At 39.3% G+C, this 22285-nt stretch overlaps 1 protein-coding gene across 1 annotated transcript; it reads left to right on the forward strand.

Moving 5' to 3' along the window:
* The first annotated feature begins 253 nt into the window (after positions 1–253).
* tnfsf10l (TNF superfamily member 10, like) lies at positions 254–21150 on the forward strand. Its single transcript, XM_056756760.1, has 5 exons — positions 254–587; positions 7863–8012; positions 15375–15411; positions 16022–16123; positions 17770–21150. The coding sequence occupies exons 1-5, from the start codon at positions 390–392 to the stop codon at positions 18222–18224; spliced, it is 942 nt and encodes a 313-aa protein (XP_056612738.1). The 5' UTR covers positions 254–389; the 3' UTR covers positions 18225–21150.
* The last annotated feature ends 1135 nt before the right edge of the window (positions 21151–22285 follow it).

The raw sequence follows: 22285 nt of genomic DNA on the forward strand, positions 1-22285 counted from the left end.
TTTTACTGTTTATAATTAGTTCAAAACCTGATTATAGATCAGGTAATCATTTCGGGGATTTGTTTTGAAATGTTTTCTGTAAAAATGAAAAAAAAAATGTAAATACTAAAAGCATATGGTCTCGGTCTTATAGACCTACAGGAGAAAATGTTAAGGAACTCTTGAGCAGTTGTAGGTACATTGAGAAACTCTTGAGACTCAACCCCTCGGTGTCTAACACACTTCAAGCACTCTAGTTCTATCTACAGCATTACTCAGCGCATGCGAGTGTCGAGCAGGCTCTCCCATGGTCCCTTTCCACTAAGGAGTCACTTAGTCAGCGTCCCGTTGCAGAATTGTATTTGTTTTTCAATCACTAACTCGTATTAAACTCACGTCTTAGGAATGCCATGGCTACTCAGAATAACCAGGATTACTTTCGGTCGGTCAGCAGCGAGTCCGCCACATACATGATGGTTCCTGCGAACAGCCGTGTTCGGGACTCGCCGTCGAAGTTATGGATCGCCATGGTCGTGATCGTGGTGGTCGTGCTGCAAATCGCCTCGACCACCGGACTTTTTGTCTACTTAAACATGTCTTTATCACACGTAAGTTTTCCTCATGTCGTACTTATTTTCCCCGTTTGCTAACAAACAAAAATATAATATGTGCGTCAAAACCCATTGATCTGCCAAGAAATGTTGAGCATCATAGGAACTTTCGACCGGCTAGTTTAGACCCAGAGTTGCATGTCGAGTTAGCATTTTTTTAGCTTTCCACGTGCGTATGATACCTCAAAAGATCTGCATGGGTAAGACATGGGTTCACTAGACGTTGAACATATTGCCACAAGTATTCTGTTTCAGATTGGTGGCATTTCATTTATAAAATAATTTATTTTAAGAGATTATCAGGATGAAAACCAACTGTTACTAAAACAGTATGTGTAGATTTTTATTGTGATGATGAACATTTTCCTTTTATTTAATTTGATATGATATACATTAATTATATCTATGAACTTATAGCAGTTCTTATCTGTTTGATATGTTGTCACATCATTATCTCTGTATCAGTTATACACAACTGCTTAGCCTAAGTTATGAAAAAACATTAAAACATGCAGCTTTAATGACTTTATATTATTTGAAAATTAATTGATATCATTTCAGATTAAAAATGATGTGACATCACAGTAGTAAAGGCACTAGCTGATTAGACTAAATACAAATTATTTTTGGAAGAAAGTTTCTTAGACAAGTTATTTGTCAGTTACCAATAATTATAATTACTTACTTATTACATGCTGTGATGTTCTTACTTTTATATTAATATGTGATATTAGTTTCTGTGCATGTTTCACTTTCCAGTTTTTGCAACATGTCATGACCCAAAATGATAACAACAGGTACCTGTAAAGTGCACACAGTAGCCCAGAATACAACATCAACATACTTTGAATCAGAATTTTAGTTGGATACGGTCAATGACTGTTTCACTCTTTTTAAGTGCAATTTTTTTATAGATAATAAGTATAATACTTATACTTAGGTCATAATTGGTTAAGTAATCTTTATAAATCTTTTAACATCCCAATTAAGATAGCCTTTTCCAGATTTTGGACATCAGTTTGTGAAGAGTTAGTCATAATAATCTCTAAACACACTGTGGTTTTGATTAGGTATCCAAGCACACACGATGCGCCAAATAAAAGTTGGGCTTACAACACTCAACAAAGTGTAATGTGTCCCTGTTGTCTTCTGTCTCTTTGTCATGAAGTAATGTTGTTTAGTTTTACGCTGACCCATAGTTGAAGGTTATTTTATTTCTCGGTCCTGTCAAAAAACATTGTAGGTGGGTTATTGGAGACTCCCTGGATTTGAATAAATAAAAAAAGACAAATACGAAAAGGTTACTAACACATCTGTAACACTCTGTTAACATATAACTGCCCTTCGATCAGCATAGCCAGTTAAGTGATAGTACTTGGTGTGATAAGACTGATCGTTTCAAATAAACCCTCTACCTCTGTGAGGAAAGAGAAAGGTTAATTCACGGCCATACGGCGAGATTGTAAACACAACAGGGCGGATAAAGAGAAAGCTCCCACGCAAGTCGCCATCGCTGAAATTACATGGAGTTTCGGCTGACCTGTTTATAAATAACTACAATTGACAAAATCCGTTTAGAATGTGTGATTCAGCTGGAAGGTGGTGCTGGGTCATGCCACTGTCTGAGGGCTAAGTGGGGGCCTGGTTTTGAAACAGCGCTTTTGTTTTACATTTTTAGTTTATGCCAGCTCCAATCTCCATCTCCCTCAATCAGCATGGTATGTGTGTAGTTTTGGGTAGGCCCCTCATAAACACTATAAGAGAAAATCATTGTAAAGTAATATCCTGCGAGAACATGTTTGCCTCCTCTCTAAGGGTCCCCTTGGTAAACGTCCTGTGCCATTTTTTATTGCCAAGATCCACAACGCTTCACTCTCTCACAACCTATGTTTTCCTCACTTCTTCAATCTCTGTCTTTATTCTTATTCAGTCGGTTCTTCTGTGCTTATGCGTTTAACCCAGAACATACAATTACAGCTAATTTTGGCTGCCTTTCCTCTGATAATTCTTAAAAGATTCAAGTTACACTGTGTTTGCCAGGTCCAATAAAGTCATGGATAGATTCCAGTGTTACACAAAGTTTTTATTCCACATGGTTTAGCCATGGATGCAAAATTGAGTACAAAGCTCTAGATTCGTCTTACAGATATATAGTGAGTGAGCAATTCAAGACATTTTTATAATTAGTAGCCTTAGGGGGGTACACATCTGAATTAATTTGGAAGCAATGAGAAGAATTAATAATGAGCAATCCTTCAGCATTTTTTAAAGTCACCATTACCATGAAATGAAGGTGCGATTGTCTTCTTTTCCATATCGTGAAGTACATCTGAGGTAACGGCTTCTGAAATTGAAAAAAGTAGGACATAACTTCATGTTGCCCTCTCGTTATTGATTGGATCTTTGTAAATTGGTCTGATACACCACCGGTACCCATTGGACAGTCAGTATAGTCCTACCTCTTTTTCAGGCATTATGTCATGAAGAGTTGTTGTTTAGAGGGGGGGTTGAGCTTTATGTTTTTGATTAAAGATTACAACTGCAAATTCATTTTACAAAAATAATGGCGTGCATGGATAAAGCATTTATAATTGTAACAAGATTCAAGTAGGGAAGGAAGGAGGCGGGAACCGGCAGACATTTAAATAACGTTTTAATATAAATAATAACAGCCGGCGGCGCCTCACGGACGACCGCCGGCGAAATAACATAAACATAAATACAAATACAAATATAAATACAAACGTAAAACATGTTTGGGCCCGGTCCTCTCTCTTCGACGGTCCTGTCGCTCTTTCCTTTTATATGCTCCCTATCTCCTACGTGATTCGAGCCTGGTGTGCGCACAGCTGGCGCTCATTCACAATTACTCACCGGACTCGAACCACGGTCTCGCCCCGCCTACTCTACTACATAGCCCCATCACCCCTCACAGGCCTGGGCGTACCCCCGCGACTGTGCAAGCTCCCTCGGGGGACGGACGCAGCCTCTGGCGGATGGACGCAGCCTCTGGCGGATGGCGGCAACTCCCGCGCTCCTGCTTGGACGAAAGCCACCCCACCTCGACCCAGGGGCGCAGCAGCAAAGGTCGCAGTTCCACCGAAGCTTTGACGGTGGCACTTCCGTTTCCCAGAGCCACCGCTTCGGGCAGCCAATGGCGGACGCCCTTCGTCCGCACTGCCCGAACTCTCCGGCACCGTGGGGCCCCTCGGCGGCGAGGACTCTCCGACAGCATGTCTCTCCTTCCTCCCGGGTTTTGGCACCAATGTAACACGATTAAGACATGGAAGGAAGGAGGCGGAAACCGGCAAACATTTAAATAAGATTTAATAGAGTAATATAACAGCCGGCGGCCCCTCACGGACGACCGCAGGCGAACAAAACATAAACATAAATACAAATACAAACGTAACACAACTTCGGGCCCGGTCCTCTCTCTTCGGCGGTCCGGTCGCTCGTTCCTTTTATATGCTCCCAATCTCCTACGTGATTCGAGCCCGGTGTGCGCACAGCTGGCGCTCATTAACAATTACTCACCGGACTCGAACCACGGTCTTGGCCTGCCTACTCTACTACAATAATCATCACTGCAAAGCTGTCTAAAAAAATTTTTATCTTTTTTAACTGCACAGTGACTTATCTCAGTTCATGTTAATATAAGCATTTATAAATACATTTTTAAATCAAAAGTTGAAACTGTTGCCGTTAGTTAGGCTAATACACAGTGGACTAACATGAACAACTGTATTGACATTAACTTGTATTCAAAAAGATGAATACATGCTGAAAACTATATGCTCATTGTCAGTTCATGTTAGCTAATGCATTTACTAATATTAACAAATACAACCTTATTTTAAAGAGTGTTACCAAAATATTTTCAAGAATTAAACAGCACTGTTCTTATTGTAGAAGGATTAAAAGTCATTTTTTGCAGATGGCCAATTATCAAAATGACGGGAAATAAACAGAAAGAATTGAGAGAGTTATTTTGGGTGAGAATGTGCTGAAAATAAAGACACGCAAGCTCATCCCTCTCTCACACACACATACACACAGCTGTTGCCTAATGAACATTTTTCAGCACTAATATAAATATCCTGTGCCTCCTTTCAGTGCTCTGGTCAGATGGGACGCTTTCAGTATTGTCCTAAAACACAAGTAAACACCTCAGATTTACTCCATTATCAAAGCCAGCAAGTACAAACAAAGGCCCCAGTTTACACCAACAGTCTTGCTAATACAATGGTATTCCCTCATTTAGATCCATTAGTACAGGAATGACCTCAGCTGTGGGGCAAGACTTCAAATGCATTTAAGAATAAGGGCGTTGGGTTTCTCTTTATTTTACAATGATATTAATAAATGTACATCTTCCTAACATGATTAGACCCCCAAAAAGCATTAATATCATTAATTCATACTATCCAATAAGAAATCTCGAGCTCATAATTTGTCCAGGCTGTGAATGTCAAGTTTAATTTCTCGGTTAATTGTATGTTTATTTTTTTCTTCCCAAAATGCTTAGACACTTAAGCAGGGCTCCATGGCTGTTGGGGCCCCATTTGTGTTGAGAAAATAAGTTTAAGCCCACTGACAGGCAAGTAGTTAATATTCTGGAAGTGTAGCCTTAAGTCAAACAGAGCAGAACTCAGGCAGAACAGGATGGACATGGCCCGACCCTTCTTAGAACACCCAGAGTGCTTTCAAAATGCATCACAATGGCTTCCTAATAATACCTGCCTTCATTGGCTATTTACCAGAGATTTATGAAGCAATGAGAGGAGCCAAGACAAAGAGGATTATGAAAGAAAGGATAGATACCGTTGGCAACAGGGGGATTGCCCACACACAATGGCACAGGTCATTGTAAAGCAGAATGTTTGTGTGCACAGGTGGATACTAGTGTGAATGGCATGCTGATTATGCATTTCTTCAAAAGCAGTTAACTCATCAGAGAAGCATTGTTGGCATCATACGCCTGTGTCAAGGTTTATAAGCAGTCATGCACTCATTTTAGAGAAACTCACCGCGGAAAGGAAAACACCTAACCAAGCTGCTCACATACATGCCTTTCATTGTCAGTCTAAAGAAAACTTACGCAAAAGGGGGCTTCCCTTTAATGAGACATGATTTAGGACTTTAAGTGGCTTTAAAGAAACCCAATGCCACATTGTTGTTTTTTATTACTAAGACAGGTTTTGACTTCTGTGTGGTCTTCCACAAAGAAAGAGAAACAGAGAGAGAGAGCAACCTCATTAACGTTCTTTGTTTGCCAAATGCATAAATGGAATATCTGGCTCGAAATTCCTTTGAAGATCTGTTTAGACAACCTGTTGCCCTTGCGAGTCTGTCTCTCTATCTCTTTCTCTAGATCTCACTCTCCTTCTCTTGGGCTATAACGGATGATTTGTATCATGACCAACTTGTGGTCTTTGAGACCACAGGGGGAAATAGAAAAAATATAAACATGGATCCGGCATTGAATGGCGAGGTGGGAGAGAGAGTAAGACATTCTAGAGAGAGAGAGATTCAGAGACAGAGTGCCCCTGGCATGGATTTAAGTTACACGCCTGGTTTCTCTTATTTAATCCTTTCCCAAAAAAGAAATGGATGTGGAGTGAAGCAGAAAGTTCAGTGGTGGCGTCTTTTCCCCAGCTAGAGAAATCAAGGCTAACACTGAAGCATTGTTCCCGACTTCCTGCTGCCCTGTCTGGGATCAGAAACTCTCAACCCCTCCGGAGCACCACTTGTCTCACTAACAGTGACTTAATACACCATCAATGTTGATTTTACTTAAATAATTTTACTGCATGTTGGTCTGCGGCAGCCCATCTGCGTAAGATTATGTGTATTACGTAATACAAGGATTTGTTTACTGGTATTGAGTAGTGGGTTAGAGGCATTGCACCAGATTTAGTGGAATGCCACTGGCCCTAATTAGTTCATTCTGAATTCCCTCATGCTTAATGTAAATCATGATGACAAGCTGATCAATTGCTGGCATGATGTTAAACACACCCTGGACACAGGACAGTATGTCAAATTCCAGGCCATGTGTAACACCCATTTCTGAGTAAGAGCGAGCAGGAAGAAAATGCTTAAAATAAATGTTGTTTACAATCATCGAAGCTTTGAGCATGTGAGTACAAGCATAAGCTATGACACATCAGATAAACTGTGTTAAAACTGTGATCTGACAAAGGGCATGTCTGTGTTTCAGGTAAAAGTAGCTCAAATGGTAACTAACCTTACATAGCCATTATCAAATCCATTGATTGAAGCAGACAAAGCCCTCATAACAAACTATTATTCATGTTCTTCAGTCTTTTTGGGGAACTGATGTAGGTTTAATGGGTTGATCCAGGACAAGCCCCCTGTAACCCATCTCTAATCTGCACCATGAGACAAAAAATCCAAACTGGTTGTCAATCAACTAATTTTGAAGGATTCAGGAATCAGTCCTGTAAGTGCTTAAAAAAGAATTTAGTAGGATTTAATAAAAAGTCCACATATTTGCTATTATACAAGAAATTGCAAAACTTGTCACAGATAAATCACAGGCTCTTAGTGTGAGTGTGCACACCCTCAACATGGGGAACCACATTACTTGCCAACAATTCGAGCTAACGGCACACATGCATTTTCTTCCACACCTTCGGCTGCCACGCTCCACCAGCAACTGGAGAGTCGTTAAGCGCTTTTCCGGACCCTGACTTAAGGCAGCTTCAGACTTGTGGCTTTAAAATTGTACGCAGAGATCCTTAACTGCTGACATATATTTCTTGGAGAGACTTTTAATTTGCAGAACAGGGACCTGAAAGGTCAGAAAGAGAGACAGAACCATTTAACGAAAGTTGGACCCAGGTCTGGTTTCAGAGAAAGGTTGTTTGAAAGTCCTTCATTATGTTGGACAAACCTCTCCAGCTGGCTTGAGGTCTGTAAACTTAATCTGTACCCCACCGACTTTCCATTGCGAGACACATTGCAGATGTCCTCATCTGTTTTCCTGGAAAGGGTCAAAAGGGAAGCGTGCCCTCATTTTGATCTTCAGCCTAGCTTCAGCCTTTAGTAGATTGCTTCCTTATAGAGCCTCCTTCCAGTCATCCTAAACCGAAATGCATTCCCTCACTGTTCTAAGAGCTGATGTTTTTTCAAAATATGCTTTATAATTTACTGATTTCAAAGGCTTCCTCTTGACTGGTTCAGAGCCTCAGAGTAAAGCAACACTTTGTGATCGATCTTGTGTTCTAACTTTCATTTTATTGACAGGTTAAGAATCAGGGGGTTACAGAAGAGCTTCGGTGCCTGGGTTTGCTCAATGCACTGGATAAGGATAGGGACATTCCTGAAGACCTGGCCCAACTGTTTGGAGAACCTTGCATCAAACTAGCCGAGGGTATTAAGGCGTATATCTCTAAGGTGAGTTCACATTACGACTTGATTTTCTGTATTGGATCAGCTAGTACAAAACTTTCTGCCTCCTCTTTTCATTTGTTGGGTTGCTTGTTGAGGCAAGATATATCTTAATAACAGCTATTAAAACCTCTTCTGGCTTATCAGCACATATGCAAAGTTGTAGACAAAAGTTACTAGTGACATACCACATGAGCATGAAGCAACTTGTTAGTACCATAAATGTGTCCAGGCAAGTGATTATAATCTCCTAAGGCAAGTAAAGGGGATGGTTGAGTCATGGAAGTGTTTTCAGGCATTTATGTTTGTATACGCAGAATTGTAGAGAGTGAGTCACCACTCGTCCTGATCATGAACCAGTCCAACAGTCAGAGCTCAGATTTGAAGGAAATAGCCTGGTTTTCCCCTGGCGTGGCTGGTTATCCCTTCTGCAACCAGCTTTTCCTCTCAAAACCTTAAGTGGCTCTTACATGAAGAAAACTGACATGCTGTTTGGAAGCCTATGGCTTGATTTAAGTGTTGTTTTAAAGGTGTAATTGAAGTTGCAAAGTATCAAGTAAAGTCGAACACTTGAGGAAGCCTTTGTTTTTTTACTTGTTTGTGCTTTAAGCATTGCAGCCATTTGTTTACCCAAGTCCCTCAGCTCCGGGAATATCTGTTATCAGACTTTATGAAGCGTGTCTCCCGTCCCAGTTTCCTCCGTCCCCCAAAGCTTCACGCAACAGCCCGTGCATACCATCAAATCTTTCACTACTAATTGAGTGAGGCTGCAAACAATTTATTGGCACTTGGAGACAGAGGCATTTGCTTCTTAATTTAAAACACATGCGCTACTTCTGAGAGATGCAGATATTGCACGTCAAAGAATTCCCTGATCATGTTAAGGTTCGGTCACTGGAAAAATAAACAAATGAAGCTTTAGGACCTGGAGAGCCTTTGTAAATTAAGTGAGAATGACAGACTGTATTATGATGTTTGTGTCAATGTGGGATTACCAATGTGTGAGTTTTGCTCTAAAACAGAGAGAAGATGTTTATATATTTTTAAGAAAAAAATACACTTTGAACAAGCACATGCAGAGGCTTTGGGCTCCTTTACAGCTACGTGTCAGCGTAAAGGCAAAGCACAGAAAGAGAAGCATCGAAGGAGTGAAGTAAATGCAGAGAATGAGTGTGTGAGAAGCGATGGAGGAAATTCATGTTTCTGAAGCAGTGGACCTTAGAATCTAGAGAATGCCACAGCACCTGGTAGTTATTAGAGAGGTCTTGAAAAAAGAAAAATGGAAAGCAAAGTACTGCTCTTACGTCGACTTTATCTGGATCCAGTATGTACAGAAGTGCAGCTTACACTAACCGCTGACCAATGGTGCTTCTTGGCTTGCTGTGGCCCTCGTTGGGCTTTAATATGAAGTTACACACAGACTGACTGCTCGGCTAACAATAGTCAAACCCTGGAAGAGTTTGGTAAATTCATCGAACAGATGCTTGCTTCCACTGAGAATCACACAGGCATGCCTGCGGACACCCCAACACCAGTCAACAAATCAAGAGTTGACACTACAATCTCGGGCCAAAATGGATACGATCCAGCCTAGAAATAATATCAGCATTCCAAGGAATATTATATGCTCAACAGGCACCTGAGTAGGGCCCAGGGAGTATCCTCTCAATATCCACAAATCCCTGCTCAGTTTCCTTCAAAACTAAATGGGATATTTTGTACCCCTCCCCCCAACTCAACAGGCTTGGCTCTCCGCTTGTCTCGGATTCTTCGAATGACTCATTAGATGAGGAAGCATCTCGTCGTCAGGTTCATATTCGCCTTTCTGCATCACCACCAGCACACCAGAGTACGAAACAGATTTATGATGAAAGCCATCATCACACACGGGGCATTCTGCCAGCCACAGACTCTTTCAGCCTCAGAACAAAAACAAAGACCATCTCTGTCTGCCCTCTAACCTTTATCTTCTGTATAATCATAGCTCAAAGACTGTGATTTTGGTGGTGCGGTGGGTTTTATGACATGTGGTTTGTTGGGATAAATGTATTTTTCGATTACGAGAAAGCAAACAACTTGTAGTTAGACAAAGAAAGAAATACAGGGGTCTGGTAACACAAACAAACACAAGATTTCATTGTGAAAACTGAAAAAGATTTTGGAAAATTGAGAGATGTAATGAAAAGTAATACAGCCCAGTCTAGTTGGCATTCTCTTGTGGAGTACAGGACGGTCCCCCTCTTGCCAAAAAAGTCCTGAGCTCTCAAAGCTGGTATTACTTAAGAGTCGAATTTCAGCGAGCACTCTGTAGCGACCTTTCTTTTTAACCGAGAGAGAGAGAATAAGAGGAATAGAGAGATTAAGTCAGGTTTAAAGCCTAGGAAGTCATCAACCCCATTCTCCACACCGAAACAGAAATGGAAGGCAGCCTGTCACATTTATAACAAGTGTCATGGTGTCAAAAAGCCTAATGAAGGAGGAAGACACTATTACAAATACATTAACCCCAACTCATGTTTTGGAAGTTTAGGTGAACAGATAATGATAAGGTTAAATACCTGCCGACTTTTACAGAGGAGGGAGGAAGGTTGAGGGATATATCCAGGGCTTTGTTGTTATGTATTGGAGCAGTGGGGTTTTAAAAAATAGGGGTCCCGGGCAAAGAGGAATGGGGGGAAAAAATGGCAGGAAACAACTTGTAAGCACACAAACACATCCCATTTCTTCAAAGGCCCAAACTTATAATGAAGATCAATCTCTCTTATGGTATTTTATATTATAAATATTAATGATATGAAATAATATATATCAAAAGTTTTTTCTACAAATACAGTTTATGGTACAGTTTATTTGTCAACTTCCCTTAAACAGTATGTTAACAAGTGTGTTTTGTGTATTATTGTGTGGATTAATATCAGTTTAAATTGTTACCTAAATTTAATAAATGGTGTCCCTAAAAACATGTATCAACAAGTTCAGCTAATGTGCTGTTCTCAGAAGGAAATATCTGCCTATTATGTTAGATTAACTGGTTCCTTTAGTAGACTTCACAGACTAAGTAACTTTTTGATTAAAATCTTGTTTATACTTCTTAATTTCTATTTAACTGGATACAATTTAAAACACAGGAAGGAAATTAAGTGTCATGTCAATTAAGTTGGATAAACTTCTCTCCTCAGAAGTGCATATTACAAGAAGTGAAATGTATCTATATTTTTTAACAATTTAATAATATTTAAATGCTCCTATAAATGTGCTTTTAATCCAACGATCAAATAAACTTATAAAAAATTACAGGTTGTAGGAAGTTTTTTTTGTACATAATATTTTATTGTTAATGATCAAGTGTATGAAATTTTGTAGCATCTAGTGGTGAGGTTGCGAATTGCAACAAACGGTTCACTCCACCCCTCCCTTTTGAAGCAGAGACAGAGAACTAAGATGTTGTCACATTTTCGCATCTTTGCCGAAGCAGTAGAGCAGTTTGTCCATTTAGAGCTACTGTTAAAACAACATGGTGAATTCCATGTAAGGGGACCTGCGATGTGTGTAGATAGAAATAGCTATAAATAAGATAATAAAAACATAATGCTTCATTAAGATCTTTTTACACCTCTGAAGACATAGTTATATAAATTAAATTGCATTTCTGTCAATAGATCATCCAGAAAAGCACATTTAACCCAATTTTTTGTTTTGCACCAAGTAAAAGTTTAAAAGCTAAGATTTTAAGTATGGTTTCATAAAACAAGGATTTTTTTCATTATTGACAACGGCAGCATTTTTCCTCACATTGTCGTCGCTACTTTATATTTAATTTTCATATTATTGGCTAAGGAGATAATCAGTCCGGTCATGTGACCCCGTCCACTCATATCGCGCATAGAAAACTTGCGTCTCACCGATTTCATGACATTTGCCGCCAATTTAGTTTTATCATGGAGAGGACGAATGTGTGTGGCAGGCAGGGCGCGTATCAAATGGTGGTTTTGTACACTTGAAAGCCAATGGGGGAAAGGGACACAATACGGAGGCTTCGCCGAGATATGGAGAGATATTGAGTTCCTGAACCACTCTGTTCGCCAAGTTTCATGAGATAAAATTGTCCACGTCTCTCTAAAGTCTCTACATCAAGTGCTCTGCCCTTATAAGTTAGTAGGGAACATATGCAATTGGAACGCATGTGTAGCAGTTTCGCATACTGTGCATTACCAGTTATAATGTTGTAAATAACGTTCAGTTTCGATCGGTTCGCTTGAATAAAACGTCATTACATCGAAAGAACCCACAGGGATTACTTTTATGTTGCATCTATCTATATTTTAAATCTATCTAATCTATCTAACTTTTAAAGACATGAGCCATGAAAAAGCTTGGACCACAACTCCAGGTAAAAATCTTTATTGCTCTACCTAAGAAATAATGTCACATACACCTTGGAGGGCTTGAGGTTGAGTAATTGATCAGCCAGCTTCTAATGATTTTTAATGCTAATCTAAGGCAATTTAGGTTACAAATGTTTAGCATTTTTTTGCATGCAGTATTTAGGGCTCTTATTTATTAACTTCTGCATTTTGGGGCCTAGTATACATTATTGAACAGTGTTGGAAGTACATGAATGGTTATAAGTGGAAAACTGAGCTCATAATAGACAGACAGATTAACACATTGAATGGTCTGAGTTGTATCCAGTTTTATAAACTTTATAACCTTTTCAGTAAGGTAAGGATGTGTTTTGTTAAAAGTAGCTATTTTCTCTATAAATCTAAAATTTGATTATTAAGAATTATTCTTAATTCATTAAATAACACCGTTTTTGAGAAGAGTAATTGTTACTTTTACTCACTTACATTTTTATCAACTGTACTTTTACTTGTAATTGAGTACAATTTCAGCATTGTAACAGTACTTGTACTTAACTACAAATTTCCAGTACTCTTTCCACCACTGGACAACAGTAGGGTTTACTTTGTACCTGACCGAGGCTGAGTCATACAGGGCAAAGTCTAGTGCTCTGAGATTTATTGTTTGCTGTGTTCTGCGCCTCAAGGAAAGCAACAGTTTTTATTAGTAATACGTCTCCTGGAGGAAGGAGAACACAGTGTTTTGTTTGTGTGCATGGCACAAGCACACAGAGCCATATTAAAGTATTGTATTGCTGTCTGGGCTAAACTCAGCTGAAGTGGAGTCTGATGGCTTTCTCTGCATGCTGTGTGTATGCACTCACCCATTTTCTACCCCCTTAATGGAGGAAAAATGTTCCTCGGCTACACGCCTTTTCTGGCCCATGTGTGCGGAAGGGCAAAGGTTTAACATTTGGTGTGTTTATTGTTATTGTTGAGGTCTCTGCATGACTCTGTTCGTTGCCCGCACCTTTGAACTCTGTTATGTTTTTAGGAAAACAGATTGTGGTTGCTTTACCTAGACCTCACTCAATGCCTAGCCAAAGAAAACTAAAGAAATGTGTACAGGATTCTTACTGAAATTCATAACACGAATAGGAACCAATCCTTAAATTTCGTTCTGGGATTAATTTACAATCCTCTGGAAGAAAGTAGGATTGTTACTGGTTAAAATGAAATTCTTATTAGACTTTTTTCTTTCTTATTTCTTTCTTATTTCTTTCTTTGTTTAATATTTCTAAGAATCTTACTGGACTAGTTTGATGGAAATTTCACTGGAGGTTTATTCAAATGTACAGCCAACCAAAAAATCATAGCATTATAAACGTTTCCCTTGCATTATCTATTCAATAATGATTGTAGGAAGGAGTTTAGTATTTTGCTGAATTCTGTGAAAGGTTTCATGGTTTACATTTTGATGGCTTGGTTATGTTCAGCTTTTACCCAAACAATTACTTCTCCCTCTTTCTTTCTTTCGCTACAAGAACCATTGGCTCCATGTGTCAAATGTGGAATTGATTTTAGGCTCATTTACCAGAAATTATATAGCGAAAAGGAAAACCCCCTGGAAATCCATCTTTGCTGTGGCCTGTGTGAGATTATGTCATGTTGAAAAGCCTGCAGCTCCGCACTCGGCCGTCTGATGAATGGAGAGGAGAGAGAGAGAGCCAAAAACAACAGAGACTCCATCACACATACTCACTCCTGAATGATGGCTAGACAGAGAGACTCGGGAGAGATAGAGAGAGAGAGAACGAGAGAGAGAAGAAGGCAGGAAAGGGAATAATCCATTATTACTTAAAAAAATAACTAAATCATATTTGTTTATTGTTATATTAAACACATTCATGCCATCTACCCTACATTAAAAAGCTTGCATTGAAACCCATTCACATTTAAGTCATACTAAGACAGACACAGCTTTAAAATATACTGAGAAACACAACATGGCAAAGCGCCATACGTTTTATAGATATAAAATATAGAGTAAAACTTTTAACACTGCCAACATTTAATTTTTTGTAGTTCTGTTTAAGTGGAGTTCAACCTTTATGCGAGAATTATTTAAGAGAGTACTCAAGTATTAAAGCCTGGGGGAGTTAGGTTAAACTTTGACTTGTAACTGAGTACATTTTTTTAATCTGAATGGCTTCATGGATTTTTTTTCCCTCACTGACACTCTTTGTTGCACCTCATCATGCTGTCTGCTGTTGTCTGGTTTGAATAGAATGACTAATGTCTTGACTGCATTTGTAACAAATCATATGGTTTCTATTAATTTCTCTTGGCTTAATCACTTGGGGGTTGAAACAAACAAGAAGCAATGGAAATATGCCATTTAGAAGATTCAAGACCCGGCCGCAGGGACTAATAGGCTGAAGGTGGGGGGGTGACTTGTTCAAAAATGGCTGTCACAGATTACTGAAAAAATTGTGATAAAAGTGATATTCTGTCATCATTAACTCACCCTCTTGTCATTTCAAACCTGAATGACTTTCATGACATTATTACTTCAAAAGAACACAAAAGAAGATATTTTGAAGAATGTTGTTAACTGGCCCCCATTGACTTGCATTGGTTTTGTGTTCATACAACAGGAGTGAATGGGGCCCAGTGCTGTTCAGTTACCAACATTCTTTAAAATAATTTCTTCACAGGGGTTTAATGGTGAGTAAATGATGACAGAATTTTTATTTTGGGTGAACCATCACTTTAAAAAAGAAAGAAAATGAGGTCCTACGGTAGTTATAAAATGTAAAATTAACTTCTATCGAGTTGTTTCGTAATTTAAGGTCATTTTTCTCACCACAATCAGCAATGCCTATGAGACAATGAACAAAAACCAAAGGAGGAAAGACTGAATCTGAATCATCCAGTTTCACAATCCTGTTAAGAATCGAGAATCTGAAGACTCATCAGATGTCACAGTGTCATTTGTTGACAAGACTTTTTGTGTTTTCCGCAGGTTACAGACAGTATCATCTCCAAACAAGCCTTTCATGGTGAGTATATGAATAGTCATTTTTCTAAAATAATCACAGTTTTCCAGAATCAAAATGAAAGAGCAAAGCACACACTCATGGTTGACTAATATTCTGAATCAATTAGACAAATATAGACATTACAAACACATTTACATTACATTACGTCATTTAGCAGAAGCTTTTATCCAAAGCGATGTAAAGAGAGTTCATGTAGCAATAAAGTGATATGTCATTCAGGAACAATAATGCAAAAGGTGCTAATACAAAGTGACTAGTTTCCATAAAAGTCAGAACAATACCCGTTTTTTTCTCTTTCATTTGCCTGTCAAGTATTCACAGAAGAGATGGGTTTTAAGTAGTATTTTGAATGTTCAGAGAGATGTGGTTGACCGGACTGAGTTAGGAAGAATATTCAACCAGGAAGTAGTTGTGAAGGAGAATGAGCGGGAAAGTGATTTACTGGCCTTTTGAGACATTGTGATGCATTGTGTGACAAGACATACTGACAATCGCCAACATACTGAACAGTCTAAAGAACAGGAAACTGGTTATAATTCAAGTTTTAATTCATATTTTATCATATATCTGTGCTGTTGTTGACTGTATCTACTTTCTGTTTGATCCTCAGAGGCAAGAGCCATGCCACATTCATATAATACATCAGGGTCAAAGTTAATGACCACAGTGACACAACGACCATCAGCCCACCTGACTCTTAGCAGCCTCCCAGGTGAGTGTTTGTGACTGTGTGTGTGTGTGTGTGTGTGCATGTGCGTTTGTATACAGTATTAGTCAAAGGGGAGGACAAATAGATTTTAGCTTTTTATTACAGATAACAAACTCAGGAATGTTTTTCGAACATTATCTTGGGACTACTAGGCTATTTTACACACACATGTGCCTGTCATTTGCTGTCGTTATAGCTAGTTATAAAAACTATAACCTAATCCTAATCGAAAACTTTCTGCATTTTTTTACAATTTAGAATTTGTATGTTTTTACAAAGGAGGATGTCAGGTTTTGCTTCCTTTTGGTTACACAAGTGGGTACACACAGTCATATAAATGTACATTGAAATTTTGTAAATTAATACAATATATAAAAGTGTACATCATTGTCTACTAAACAAATATCAAGCATTCGAGCATGCAAATTTTTTATTAAACTTTAACTGGAAACACTTGTTCGGTCATGTGTATCCAAACATTTTTCTTGTGTTGTAAATGCACTTTAAAGGTGTTTTGTTATATACTTAATTATATGTCTATTGTGTTGGGATTCAAGTCAAATTTACTTTCAGTCAGACATTCTACAAGGATATTAAAGCAAGTCAAACGGGCTTTGTTTTAAATCCGATCGCTTAACAGTGAGGGAGTGAACAGATCTCTATCTTTCTTTACACATGAACCATTTCTCTACATAGCAGTGTGTAGTTATTCATAAACCTGTCCGCACAATGCATGATGACGTCATGTTGGATCACACATGCAGCCTACTTCGAACAGCCAAAACTGTTTAATGTTCAGGAACATCTACATTAACCACCATGATAACAGTGAACACCACATCTGCAGTTCATGTGTTGTTTCATTGTATCTGTTTTGTCAGTTTGTAATTATAGCCCCCTTTGAACAATAAATCACAGGTTTTGCGTGGTATTGATCTTCGTTGTGTTCAAGGAACATGCCGCCTGTTCTCTCCATGTCCTCTACTACACCTCCTTCCTCCCTTCCTCACTCCCTGTTCTTCGATTTTTCACTGCCCGTGACTTCCTCTCCTATACAGCTCTGCCTTCCTGTTTCAATCTCTGCTGTTCTTTTAAGTCAATCCACCAATCTTTCATTCCTTACCATGTGAATCATGCCTTTTTTTCTTCACCTGCTCCATGCCTCTAATCCTTTTTCTTTTTACAAGCTGATTTTTTGTCGTATCTTGAATCATTTGCTTTTCCACATTCTTAAAGTCAACATGAAATGAAATCTGACCCTATTTATTTTATTAATTCACGTTCCTGGTCTTATTGCGCATGATTAATCAGTTATCCCAAAGACATAAAAATGTTGTCTTTCTAATATATCATCAAAATGTAATAACTTGCTCCACCTCTAAAATGACTTGGCTGACATCATCTAGATCTTATGGAGTGTTGGTTAATGGGTCTTTTAAGTATTGATTTAGGCTACTTTGGTAGGGAATGCATACTGAAGCAGTCATTTTAGTCAGAATAATTTTAATAAAGATTTCAGCATCATTACAGAAAAATGTTACTATATGTGAAAAGGTCATTTTTACAAAACAGTTCATTCCTGATGGATAAAACCTGTCCCGGTCCACTTTTGTTGTTAAATATTCTTTCTCTCGCTCACTTTGCTTAAGGTGGTGCTCAGTATTCCAACCCTCAACCAGACCTGCACCAGTCCTGCCGCCACCCAGTACGTTCCTGGGCCAACCAGAGCTTTGGCGCCCATCTGCACAACATGACGCTCACCAACGGCCGCCTCCGTGTACCCCAGCATGGCCGCTACTACCTGTACTCCCAGGTGTACTTCCGCTACCCCTCCCCCATCGAGGGCGATGAACACAGCGTGAGCCACCAGCTAGTCCAGTGCATCTACAAGAAAACGTCCTACCTGAGGCCCATTCAGCTGCTGAAGGGAGTAGGGACTAAATGTTGGGCGCCTGAGGCAGAATATGCCCTTCATTCGGTGTACCAGGGCGGCCTCTTTGAGCTGCAAGCGGGCGACGAGGTTTTCGTGTCCGTCTCTTCTCCCACAATGGTGTACGGCGAGGACTCTTCTAGCTACTTTGGAGCTTTCCGTCTGGATCTGTAAGAGAGGAACTACACTAGGACCACATTACCCAGAATGCACTGGGTGGATCACTTTGGGGGATGCCGCCCAGAGAAAAAGACGAATCATTTCATTGTTTCATTTTTCTTTTTATAAAACAGACATGTGAAGGATGTGTGACCGCGGGAAGTTCTTCCAAATATTTTTTTAAGACAGAGGAATGTATGTATATTTCTATAATCACATCATAGATGTGACTCTCTGAAGCAAACGGGAGAGAAACATGCGAGGTGAATCTGTGCCAAAGGTGTATATGTTTAGCGTGAGAACAACACTCTCTTGTCCGCTGGAAGGGAATATTTTTGTGTACAGCTGATCTACAACAGATTTTAAAAATAGAGATATGAAAAGAGAGCAATGACGGCGGGAATGTGGAGAAAAGAAAGAGGAGAGTGGAAGTATGTGGCTCTACCAGCCTCAAAGAGCATCCTGACGGGTTGCAGAACCGTGGAATTTCTGTCCAGTCGAACCAGTGGAGCAGCATGCCCTCAAAAAGACCTAAAAACATTTGACACGCAAACACAGGTGAATTCCCCCTCGTGCACAGATTGCACACCCTCACGTGAACATTTTTGCCTAATGGAAAATAAAGCAGACTATGTAAAAATGACAAGCAGTCCCCAATATGACAAGAAGTCCCCAATTAGAACACCACAAAAAGAGATCTTGGCCAATTTTCTTTCAGTTTTACACACAGACACACCTGTGCACAAACACACACAGTCTCCCTCTGCTGACTCCTCGGGATGCAGAAGGAAGTATTTTTAGGGAGGAGCAGAAAATAAAACATGCTCCCTAACTCACGTGGGAAAAGGTTAAATAAACACAGCACCCCGCCCATAGTCGTACAATGCCTTGTTTTTGGCTTGTTGCACACACACACATCCAAATGCCTTGTTCTTACATCTTATCTTTTCTGTGGTTGTTTTGTTCAGCCTGTGTATATATTGTATTTAATTCAGAGTTGTGAGGTTTGGAATTGAATGTATAAGCTTGGTAATGCTGGCTTTTCTAGTTATGTTTTTCCTCCCGTACAAATCAAACACTCTGAGCCTCCCACTGTAAAATGTACATGGCCAAATGAAGCAGCATTGAGAAAAATGAGAATCTTGATAGAAGCCCAGATTGTCTCATAAAGCGTGTTTGTTTAGAGGAGGAGAGGGTGGAGAAATAACTTTCCAGTGGAAATGATCAAGTGCTGTCACAATAGCGTTTCTGAGAGCGAGTAAAACACTGTTGGATTATGTAGAACCACAATCTGGTTTTCTTTGTGTACACTGCCCCAGCTTTTCTCGATAAAGGCAGCGAGCTAAAGGCCCCCTGCCAAGACAATGTCTTACATCACATTACAGGGAGAAGCGTGGAGTCAAGGCGTTTTTGGCATTTAGCAGTGGACATACTGAAAGATAGTTCATTCTCTTCTCTATACAGCTACCAGCTATTTGTCTGATACTTGGAACTAGAACTTATCCAAAGGGGAAAGACGTGATACAGCTGTTACATTTATCAATAACGTTGAACATGATGTTGTCATAAGACTGTTATAACATGTCAAAACGGCACCAAATTTCTTTACACAGGGTGCAATGTTATTATAAGGGAATGTGACATCAAATACCACTCGGTTTTTCTTAGTAAAGGGGTAGTTTAGCCCAAAACAAAAACATTCTGTGATCATTTTCTTCCCCTCATGTCATGTCAAACCTGTATGACAGTCTTGTGCAGAACACAAAAGAAGATCATTTAAAAATTGTTGGCAACAGAAACCTGTTGGTCCCTATGCACTTCTATTGTATGGACAGGAAACCCATGCAAGTCAATGGGGCCAATAGTTTTTGTTTACCAACTTTTTTTTTAAAAAGCTTCTCTGGTGTTCTGAAAAAAACGAAAGATATACAGGTTTGACATGATATGAGGGGTGGGGGTGATGAAAGAATCTTTGTTTTTGGGTGAACTATCCCTTTAATGTTGGTTGATATGTATGTAAATACCTTAGTACATTTGTTATGAATGCATTTGCAATGTCTTAACGTTAATCTCAGATTGCTCTTATCAGCCCATTAGGTTTCACTTTTTAAAAACTTGTTCAGACCTGAACCCAGATCATTGTGATTGCCATAGACAGCATCATCATTGTATCTTGGGGCAGCCTGATGAGGTTTTGGACTCGAACACAACCATAAAAATCAGATCACAAGACGTGATACTGCAGAGATCCCGAGAGTACAGACTCCGGTTGCTCTCCCTCTTTTTCAAAGGATCACCTTGAGATGTGAACTGTTGTGAACATATGAGAAGTCTGAGCACGCGTGCACACAAGTTGAAATTTGTACCGATCTGCACAACATGGAGGTCGTGGTGGGTCAGGAAAAAGAAATATGACTAAATTCCTGTGGATCTAAATAGATTACAGGGGGACTTACCCTCTGAACTGCAGAGGAACACAATGTGAACAGGGAAGATAAATGTTTTAGGTGCGTATATACGTGAGAGTTTGTTTTCATAATTAAATGCCTGACTGGTTTAAAAAGCTTTGGATGTGATGGTTTGCATTCCCACATTAAACAAAAATCTCACTGATTTCTGCTGAGACTTTACAGGACTGCTGTGAAAAACTTCAGGGGGATTGAACACATTGAACTATGTCAGGCCACACAAAAAGACTATTGTTTTTCCATTTCCAGCGAGAGCCATTTAACGCTTTTTTCTTTCTTGGGATTGTTAAATTCTCGGACCGCCAATCCTCAAGTAAATTTTTCCATTTAAAGTAAGATACACTGTTTACAAACTTTGTGCCTCCCTTTTGATAAGAATGTACTGATGACTCACTCTTTATTGTAGGATTTTACAGTGTGTTCTTAAAATATGTGTCACTTGCAAAAATTAAAGTGCCTTTTCTAAATCATGATTCATGTTATGTTTGTTGTGTCGTGATCTTTTAGAAATGTTGTTTGTTCAGTTTTGCTAATGTTGCACACACAACACCGCATCTTCTCCAATCACACACGCACACATTCATGACTTCTCCTATTCAAAAGACATTATAACATTCTTGTATTTTTGTTTTTATATAAGTGCCACAGACTAACCTCAAGCCTGTACTAAACTGAACATTTTCTACATTAAAAAAATGACTATATTAATGAATACTTTTAATCTTTAAGGATGTCTCAAATGGCAGTTTGGCTGAAAAGGCTTAACATTAAGTCTTCCAGACATCCATAAGTCACCATCATTCTCACTTCTGCTCAGGCTCTAAACGTCCACATTCACAAAAACAAAACAAACAGCCCACACACATTTGACTATCAGTTCTGACCACACACAATTCCATTCAGTTCTCTTTATATAACCACACACAAACTCAGCTATTTCAAATAGCACCACATTAAAACAACCTGCCTGGAGATCCCAAGTGCCCTTGTCTTCTGCCCGCAAAAACAAGCCTTCACTCAAAAGCATTCAAACATTCATCTGACATTCCACTGGCCATTTCTCCCTAGCAATCGGTCAGTCATATGTGTCATCATTAAATATTTTCTACCATTCATTTAGACTACCAGGCATTCCTATTCACAAACCCATCCTTGTCCTCCTGAATTCTCACAATCCACCAGAATACTCTGGAATGTTATCCAGTCCCGACCCGGTCTAAACTATTTAACATCTCTGCCCAGACCTTGCTTATCTCATTTGTTTGTGCAGGGCCAGGAGAGTAAATACAAACAAACAAATTGGACAGCTGGCACTGGAGGAGCAATGAAGCTCAGATATGTCTCAAGACGATTCTCATTCCAATTTGTGACCATTAAGTTAACATTTTCAAGTAGTTCTTGTCTATGCAAAATGACTATCACAAAGACAATGATGTTGATTTTAATAAGGCGTTACGAGTGGGCTTTGATGTGCTATGGTGTCAGTGTCACAGTTGGTTTCTAGGTGGATTAATCAAAATAAGGCTCATTCTTAAATCTCCAGACTCACATCCTTCCTTTAAGTGTATAGAATTTCAGCTGTTCTTATATCCCTCAGGCACAAAACCT

This window comes from Triplophysa dalaica, chromosome 1 (genome assembly GCF_015846415.1).
Source record: "Triplophysa dalaica isolate WHDGS20190420 chromosome 1, ASM1584641v1, whole genome shotgun sequence".
NCBI lineage: Eukaryota > Metazoa > Chordata > Actinopteri > Cypriniformes > Nemacheilidae > Triplophysa > Triplophysa dalaica.